This window comes from Impatiens glandulifera, unplaced genomic scaffold, assembly GCF_907164915.1.
Source record: "Impatiens glandulifera unplaced genomic scaffold, dImpGla2.1, whole genome shotgun sequence".
Lineage (NCBI taxonomy): Eukaryota > Viridiplantae > Streptophyta > Magnoliopsida > Ericales > Balsaminaceae > Impatiens > Impatiens glandulifera.
Window position 1 is genome coordinate 242,248 of NW_025919666.1, and position 10,216 is coordinate 252,463.

Sequence of the window (10,216 nt, forward strand, 5' to 3'; positions counted from 1 at the left end):
GTAATCAAGCATTTGCAAGATTGATTGCTCAAATTATCAAATTACGAGCTCACTTCCCAGACTATTTAATTAAATCTATTCGCTTGATAATGCTAGAGAATTTACCTCCTAAGATTTTAATAATTATTGTATGTCAATTGAGATAAGTATTGAACATCCAGTAGCACATGTTCACACACAAAATGACCTTATAGAGTCATTGATAAAACGTATTCAATTAATTGAAAGACCATTGCTTATGAAAATGAAACTTCCAATACAAGCTTGGGGACATGATATTTTACATACGGCAACATCAATTCGTATCAGACCCAAAAATTATAATGAGGTCTCCCATTTAGAAATGATTTATGGTCAGGAACCAAATATTTCCCATCTAAGAATTTTCGGATGTGTAGTATATGTGCCAATTGCTTCACCACAACGCACAAAGATGGGACCTCAAAGGAGATTGAGAATATATGTTCGATATGAATCACCGTCTATAATTAAATATCTTGAGCCATTGATGGGTAATTTATTCACGGCATGATTTGTCAATTGTCATTTCGATGAAAAGATACTTCCAACATTAAAAGGGGAAAATAAGCAGTTGGAAAAGGAAATAATCTAGCGTGAGTTATCATTAGCTCATTATGATCCTCGAACAAAGCAATCTGAACTTAAAGTTCAGAAAATTATTCACTTGCAAAATTTAGCAAATCAATTTCCAGACGTTTTTACTGACCCTAAGAAAGTTACAAAGTCCTATATTCTAGTTGTAAATGCTCCAATTAGGATTGATGTCCCTGAAGGACAATCCATTACTACTAACGAGCCTTAAATGCAAGTGAAGCGCGATAGACCAGTCGATTTCAAAGATAAAAATCCTCGAAAAAGAAAAAAAAGAATCTCAAATTTAGGAAACAATTACTCTAAAAGAGTACCTCAGTCATTGAAAAAATGATTCCGGAGGAATCACAAGTACTTAAAAATGAAGAGATCTCTATAAACTATGTTTTGACTAAAAGAAGATGGAATCTAGATGAAATTGACATCGATGAAAAATTTTCATATGCTATAGGATTCGATATTGTTAATAAAGATGAGGATCTTGAACCAAAGTCAGTAGAAAAATGCAAACGGAGAAATGATTGGCCAAAATGGAAAGATGCGATTGAAGTTGAATTAAAATTGCTCGCAAAACATAAAGTTTTTGGACCTGTCGTCTGTAACCCCGAAGGTATTAAACTGATCGATTATAAATGGGTATTTATAAGAAAAAAATGAAAAAATGAAATTGTCAGATATAAGGCATGACTTGTAGCCTAGGGATTCTCACAAAGACCTGATATTAATTATGAGCAGACATATTCTCATGTGGTGGATGCAACAACATTTAGATATTTGATAAGTTTATCAATACACGAGAAGTTGCAGATAAGATTAATGGATGTTTTTACGGCATATTTATATGGCTCCCTTGAGAACAACATATACATGAAACTCCCTAAAGGATTTAAAATGCTTGAAACATGTAGTTTAGATCGTCGAGACCTTTACTTGGTTAAATTATGTAGATCTCTATATGGATTGAAACAATATGGATGTATGTGGTATAAACGTCTTAGTGAATATTTGTTAAAGAATAGATTTCAAAATGATACAATATGTTCATGTGTGTTTATCAAGAGATCTGGATCACAATTTGTAATAATTGCAATTTATGTGGACGATCTGAATATTATTGTAACAACGGATAAACTATCTGAAATAATTGATTATCTCAAGAAAGAATTTTAGATAAAAGATCTCGGGCAAACAAAGTTATGTATTGGCTTGCAACTTGATCATTTAGAGAATGAAATTTTTGTCCATCAATCTGCTTATACATCAAAAGTACTAAAAAGATTTTTTATGGATAAAACACATCCCTTGAGTAGTCCAATGATCGTGAGATCACTTGATGTAAATAAAGATCTATTTCGACCTCGTAAGAGTGATGAAGAATTAATTGGTCCTGGAGTACCATATCTTAGTGCTATTGGAGCGTTAATGTATCTAGTTAGTCATACTAGACCCGATATATCATTTACAGTAAATTTACTAGCGAGATATAGTTCTTTACCGACAAAGAGACATTGGAATGGAGTTAAACATATTTTTCAATACCTTCAAGAAAATATGGACATGGGATTATATTATCCATATGTATGTGAAGTTGAATGATTGGGTACGAAGATGCAGGATATTTATTTAATCCTCATAATGGTAGGTCTCAAACGTGTTACATATTCACATATGGTGGTACAACTATATCATGGAGATCTATGAAACAAACAATCATCACTACATCTACAAATCATTCATAGATCATAGATATTCATTAAGCAAGTCGAGATTGTGTGTGGTTGAGATCAATTATGCATCACATTCGAGAATCATGTGGTTTATCAGTAAATAAGAATTCTCCAACAATTTTATACGAGGATAATGTTGCTTGGATTGCACAATTAAAGGAAGGATATATTAAAGGCGATAGAACGAAACACATATCACCAAAATTCTTTTTCACTCGTGATCTCCCTAAAAAATGTGATATTGATGTTCATCAAATTCGTTCATCAAATAATCTAGCAGATCTATTTACAAAGACATTGCCTACTACGACCTTTGAAAAGCTAGTGTATAAAATTGGCATGCAGAAATTGAAGAGTATAAAGTGATGTTACAAAGAGGGGGAGTATAATCCCACGAAGCATATGTATTGCACTCTTTTTCCCTTCACCGTGGTTTCTCTCTCCCTTGACTCTCTCTTGTTCTTTGTATTATTCGTTTATAACATATATAGATTAGTTAGTTAAAAAGTTGAACTTATATTATTAAAAATATCCCACGTTCATCAAATTTGGTGTTGAATTTACAATATAAAGTCTTATTAGCTTAGTTGGTTAAAGAGTTGTACTTGTTTTGTTAGGTTACAAGTTCAAAACATACATATAACATTTTTATTTTTATTTTTAACCGTTTTAAGCTTATGGGTGGGTCAACCCACAATCCGACACAAATATCAATTTACTCTCACATATATATATATCCAAATTAACCATAGCTCTCAACCCGACAATCCGAAACATACATAACCGTTTTAAGTTTATGGGCGGATCAACCCACAATCCAACCCAAGTATACATTTACTCTCACATATATATTCAAATTAACTACAGTTTTCGACCCGGTAATCCGGTCACTTTAAAAATTAAGCATCATTATATATATTTTCAGATCTAATATGTGACATCATCATGATCATGAAATTATGAATACTATCTCCACTATAGAAAAAAAAACTTCATTTTCAACCGAAAAAAAGTATTTATTCCCCAAATCTACTAGTCACCGCCTTTGAGTTGGGAAAAGCCTCAACGACCTAAAGGCTGGCCTAATGAATGTGAAAGTAAGTATTACAACTTACTTTGGTTGTTAAATGTTTTTCTGATTTATTTCCAATCAGATAATACTTAAACAAAATATAGGGATATAAATCAAATCAATCTTTTAAGCCTAGTAAAAAAATAATTCAATTTTTACCCCGGTATTTTAGTCTATTCCGATCCATTCCTCCTAATAACAACTATCGATAGTTTTCAATTTCATAAAATAATTCATATATTCGAGACATTGTCACCCACATGAGAACTATCTTCATCTTGATCCTTGTATGATATACTGAAAACAAAAATTTATTGTTATTTGTATATTTTATATTTAAAAAATAATCTTAATAAATAAAATCCAACCAAAAAAATTAAATAAACAAGTAAAAACAATTAATAAATAAATTATCAAAAATTTAAATATTCAAATAAAGTTTAATTTGATCAACTTTTTTTTTACTAAATGTCAAATCATTATTTTAATTTTATTTTTTTAGTAATTATGATTGTTAAAATTTATGTAATTAGTTAATGATAATTATTATAAAAAAACAAATCAGACCTATCCTAATAACTCAATATAAATATAAAAAATGAATAAGAAGATATGATAATCTAATAATGATTGAATAAAATATTCTCTTAAATATTTAAATAATAAATATATTTATCTATAAATTAATCCTCATTTCATCTTGAAACTCACACCATTAATTAAACATGACTACTCCGGCCACCACCGCCATCCTCCTCCTCCTCCTAGCCCTCTTCTCAGCCTCCCTCAGCCTCATGATGGCGGACATGTCCATCGTCGAATATGATAACAATCATCCCTCAAAATCCAGAACCGAAGAAGAAATGATGGATATTTACAAAAAGTGGATGATAGAGCATGGAAAAGTCTACAACGGAATTGAGGAATCCGAAAAGCGCTTCAACATTTTTAAGGATAATTTGGTCTTCATAGATGCCCATAACTCCGAGAACCGGACCTACAAGGTTGGATTGAACGTGTTTGCCGATCTGACTGATGAAGAGTACCGATCCTACTACCTCGGCATGAAATATGATGCCCGTCGCCAATCTGTTCAGTCGAAGATGGCCAGCCAAAGGTATGCTGCCTCCTCAGCTGAAATTCTCCCGGAGTCCGTTGATTGGAGGACGAAAGGTGCCGTATCACCTATTAGGAACCAGGGACAATGCGGTAAGATTTCAAAATTAATCAATTATTTAGATTTGTACGTCTTACACAACAAATATTACGAGTTCGATTTTCATTTAAGACGCCTTAAGTTATTGAAATGTATTTCACTCATGACTATATGATTAATTCTAGATAAGGATGCAAAGAAATGCCGTTAAAAAAAGGTTTTAGAACAGTTTGAATTTATATATTTTGATCTTCTTTTTATTGTTTTTTAAATATCAGCAAGTTGTTGGGCTTTCTCGGCAATATCAACGGTTGAAAGTATCAACCAGATAGTAACGGGACAACTGATTGATCTGTCGGAGCAAGAACTTATCGACTGCGACCGAAGTGTCAACACCGGCTGCAAAAGCGGGCGCCAGGTTAACGCATTCAAATTCATTACTAGTAACGGTGGTATAGACACCGAGAAAGACTATCCTTATCTAGAAGCCGATGGCACCTGCAATGCCACTAAGGTTATCTATCGTGAGCTTGTTAATTTTTATAAGTCTAGCAGCTACTCATTTGGTTGATTGATTGATTGATTGCAGATGAAATCAAAGGTGGTGAGCATAGACGGTTACGAAGAAATACTACCGCGCAACAACGAAAATAGTTTAAAGAAAGCTGTCGCACATCAGCCCATCAGCGTCGGCATTGAAGCCTATGGCAAGGCATTCAAAAATTATGTCTCGGTACGTAAGTAGTGAAAAGTTATTGTATTTTGGATTTTGAGATCGATCTATAAGAAGTGAATATTTTGTGATTCTTTTGGTTATGGAAGGGTATTTTCACGGGAATCTGCGGAACCTCCTTAGATCATGCAGTGGTGGTGGTGGGATATGGAAGTGAGAAAGGACTTGATTATTGGATAGTGAGGAATTCATGGGGATCGAAATGGGGTGAAAGCGGATATTTAAGGATCCAGAGGAACAATTTTCCTGGCGGTATAGGAAAAGGGAAATGTGGCATAGCAATGTTTGCCTCTTATCCCACTAAAAAAGGAAATGCCAGAATCGGAGGAGACGGTATTGTTAGTACTGCATGAAAAACGTATCATTTAAAATAAAATCTAAGTTAAATAAGGTGGAGGCCGTCACTTCTTTCGTTGTTATTGTGTATTCATAAAGTCATGCTTTATTAATAAAATTATTAATTGTGTCATTTTGTTTTATAAGGAATTGATTCTATTTAAATATTTCAACAATCACAATTTATTACTTTGATGATAAACAAACGATAACAGTTTTATTGTCATTTTGTCCTGGCGGTAGAAATCGTCGATAATAGTCGTAATGCCGTCGTTAATAGTCATAAGTCGTCACCTTTCGTCGCTGAAAATGCTGTCCTTGAAAGTTTATGAGTATCAACGACGGCGCAGTGTTGCCGCTGATAGAAATAATATCAACGACGACAGTTTACATTCGTCGTCACTGATATTGTTAGCTATCAGCGACGGCAGTCTACATTCGTCGTCGCTGACAATCTTTATTCGTTGTCGCGGATAGTTAACAATATCAGCGACGGCAGATCACCATTCGTCGTCGCTGATATTGTTAACTTTCTGCAACGACAAATTAAGATCTGTCGTCACTGATAGTTAACAATATCAACGACGACGGATATCATTCGCCCTCACTAATAATCCTTAGGTTTTTGGCACACATGTTTGGCCGAGAGCAAACTATTTCATATATTGTTGAACTACAAAATTAACAAAAAGATCATTCGTAAATATAAATAAATTCGTATTAATACAAAAATATCAAATCGTATTAATACAAAAATGTTAATCAATGTATATACAACTGTTGATCTGGAGGGGGCATCCTAGACATAATCATAGCGATCTCCACTCATAGAGCATCTTGTTTTGCGTGCATCTCTACAGGCGCATCTTGTTCTGCAGGCGCATATTGTTCTGCGCGCATCTCTACGCACATCTACTCCACCTCGTCCTGTAGCATCATGTTCTCCTAGTGCAACGCATGTGTCTCTTCACGGTATAATACCCGTGGATAGCGGTTGACGCTCGAGGAAGAACTTCCCCATTAATCCACTCTTAATATCGTTGGACGTACTCCAGATCCCATCCCGATCACCCACATGTGTCCCTGTCCTCCAAAAGCAGACTCAGACACTTTCAACGGTGTGAACTTAGGGTTTTCTAGAAGTCGCTCGCGCATTAAAGCCTACAACCATTTACAACATTGTTAGTAATTTTAAATTTAGACATACAAACTAAAACGATAGAAAGAGTTTACTACTTTCTCTTGAACTTCAGGAGAAACCATGGGAGTCGGATCCTTAGTGGTCCCTCTCTTGCTATGAGTCTCTAGGAAGAGATTTGAATAACTAAGGGGTGTCTAGTACCTCTTGTACAAATAACATGGATAGTTAGATATTTTGAAAATTTAATACTCTTAATTAAAGTTCTGAAACATATATATACTATATGTCGCTCCACTTGTGTAAATGGCATGTTGTCGGCGTAGTGGGTGTATCTGACATTGACTATGTTGTTGGCATTGGTCGAACTCTTCCTCTACAATTATAAGATAGTTGTTAGTAAATAGTTTATTAACATATAATGAATTAAAAATGACTATTATACCTTAAATTAATTTGTGAAGTAGTGATGGTCCAACAAATAATTCCAATCCAAGTGGTTGAATTCACTAGAAGGGTTTGCTCGTATTAGTTGGTCGTTTCCCTGATACGGTTTGATGTAGTCCATGTGGTTCTTACATCTCCACATATATCATACTTCCTTCACATGTGACATCGCTCTAGCTCGGTAGGTGCCAATGGGATGGGAACGACCTTGAATGGATCCTAAAAAATAACAACAAATTTTAGGATTGTGAAAAATTATAAGATAACACGTTAAAAATTATCACTCACGGTGATGGACTACCATATATGGTCTAACTAGGCAGGTGACAAATCAGACCAATGTACTAGACGATGTGGCACAACCATGGGATCCCGGATAATGATGTCAATTGCCTAGACCAATAGGTGGCGTTATCACAGTTAGGTTTTCCATCCACCTCTCTAAACTTTAATCGCATCTTCTACCGAATAACGGGGATTTATCTTTGTGATAATTTTCCATCCAGGTCTATATGTCATATCTATAGCATAAAAAACCAATTGGTCTTGAATTTCCATTACAAGAAGATCATGAATCTGAGCTCTCAATGTCATGTTTACATTAACACTTAAAAACCCATACTTATCTACTTTTATACCACGGTCCTTGGAATGTACATCAAACCATTTACACTTGAAAAGATTTACTTAATTACTGCCAAAATACTAAACTTCTACGATATATGTGAGTACTCCGTAGTAATTTATCGTACTGACCACATTGTTGTCAATTACTAAGACACCACTATTTTGCGTGGTTAACCTTCGTCATGCTTATTAGTGTTGAACTTGTACTCATTTATTTTACAAGAGTTATACTACAAGTATGTGTCATAGAAAGAATCAAACTTGATGATAAAAGTGAGAAGTTTGTGTTCATTGACTATGACAGAAAATCAAAGGGGTACAAACTCTACAATCCTGTCAACGGAAAGATGGTTGTGAATTGTGATGTGAAATTTTATGAAGATGTTTCTTGAAATTGGGAAGTTAATGAAGACTTCGTCAACGAATTCTTCCTATATTTGATGGCAGTCCATAATTCCTACGACAACAGCGAACACATCTTCTGGTGCATCTTCATCAAGTGGAAGCCCTAATGAAGGATCACGAAGGATGAGAACCATCCAAAAACTTTACGAGAATACGAAGGTAATGAATTATGTCTCTATGTTCTGTCTTTTAGCTGAAACAACGCCTTTGAGTTTTGAAGAGGCTAGTAAGGAGAAGAAATGGAGACAAGTCATGGAAAAAAAGAATCGAGTCATTGAAATAAATGATAAATGGGAACTCGCTTCTCTTCCAACGGGTCAGAAGTCCATTGGTGTCAAGTGGATATTCAAAGAGATAAAGAATGTCAACGGTGTTGTAAAAAAATATAAAGCGAAATTAGTCGTCAAAGGGTATGCACAATGACACGGAGTAGACTATGATGAAGTATTTGCTCCATTGATGGCCTAAAAACAATCATATTTTTTGTTTCACTAGCAGCACAAAGAAATTGGAAAATATTCCAATTGGACGTGAAGTCATTATTTCTTAATGGTTTCCTTGAAGAGGATATTTTATGGAGCAACCAGAAGGCTATGTTATGAAAAAACAATACGAAAAGGTATTAAAGTTGAAGAGGGCTTTGTACGGTCTCAAAGAAGCGCCTCGAGCATGGTATAGTCGGATTGATGATTATTTTCGTGAGAAATGATTTGAAAGATGTCCACATGAGTATGCACTTTATGTGAAAATGGATAAAAAAATATGGACATTGTTTATTTGTTTGCCTCTATGTGGATGATCTTATTTTCATAGGAAATAATCTGCTGAGTCTCTTTGAAGATTTCAAGAATGATATAGTCTGGGAATTTGAGATTGACAAATATTAGTTTAATGTCATTTTATCTCGGATTAGAAGTGCGTCAATCGAATAATGGAACTTTGTTGAGCAACAAACATATGTGAAGGAAGTTCTGCATAAATTCAATATGTTGAACAACAAACTAGTAGATACCCCTATGGAGGTTGGAGCTAAATTGAGCAAGAACAAAAAATGAGAAAAGGTGGATCCCACAAAAGTCTCGTTGGATGTCTAAGGTATTGGACATGTACTCGGCCAGATATTCTTTTTAGTGTAGGAATTATTAGTCGATTCATGGAGGTGCCCACGACGGAGCACATGAAGGCGGTAAAGAGGATTTTGAGATATTTAAAAGGTACCATTAATTTTGGACTACTTTATTCATCGTCTAAGGAATTTCATCTTGTTGGATATTCCAATAGTGATTTTTCCAGAGATATAGAAGATCGGAAGAGCACAACTGGATTTGTATTTTTTAAGGGGGTATAATGCAATTCTGTGGTGTTTAAAGAAACAAGCGATAGTCTCACTAGCATCTTGTGAAGTTGAATATGTCGCAATGACAATATGCGTTTGTCAGGAAATTTGGCTTAGAAGAATGTTGAAGGAAATAGGTTTGTCAAAGAATGAAGCGATCACAATTTTTGTCGACAACAAGTTTGCTCAAGCTCTAGAAAATAATCATGTTTTTCATTATCAAAGTAAACACATTGATAAGCGATATCACTTCATCTGAGAGAGTATTACGAAAAAATATATCATACTTGAATATGTGAAATCTATTGATCAAGTTGCAGATATTTTTACGAAGCCTCTTGGAGTGGAATTTTTCAGCAGAATGAGGAGTATGCTTGGAATCACGAACAAGATTTAAATTTACAGGGAGTGTTGAAAATTAAATTAATTAAGAAATTAAAAATGAGACACCTTATGTTTAATAGGTGACTTAATTAGCATTAAAGGTCTAATTAATATTAGACGTTATTATTTTTTGCTTAATAGGTGTCTTAATTAGTATTAATTTTGATCGTTTAAGAGTCATTGAGATTTTAAAAGTTTAAGAGTTTTTTCTAGTATAAAAAGAATAATTGTATTTGCAGAAAG

General features: G+C 34.2%; 1 protein-coding gene across 1 annotated transcript; it reads left to right on the forward strand.

The window, feature by feature from the left end:
- The first annotated feature begins 433 nt into the window (after positions 1 to 433).
- LOC124918316 (cysteine proteinase COT44-like) lies at positions 434 to 8,676 on the forward strand. Its single transcript, XM_047458506.1, has 6 exons — positions 434 to 450; positions 4,157 to 4,620; positions 4,846 to 5,081; positions 5,157 to 5,300; positions 5,390 to 5,638; positions 8,296 to 8,676. The coding sequence occupies exons 1-6, from the start codon at positions 434 to 436 to the stop codon at positions 8,674 to 8,676; spliced, it is 1,491 nt and encodes a 496-aa protein (XP_047314462.1).
- Positions 8,677 to 10,216: the final 1,540 nt, after the last annotated feature.

Excerpts from the sequence above, each read along its gene's own strand:
- LOC124918316 (XM_047458506.1), top strand. Across the intron at positions 4,621-4,845 it reads TAGGAACCAGGGACAATGCG|CAAGTTGTTGGGCTTTCTCG; the intron begins GTAAGATTTCAA and ends TTTAAATATCAG. Across the intron at positions 5,082-5,156 it reads GCACCTGCAATGCCACTAAG|ATGAAATCAAAGGTGGTGAG; the intron begins GTTATCTATCGT and ends GATTGATTGCAG.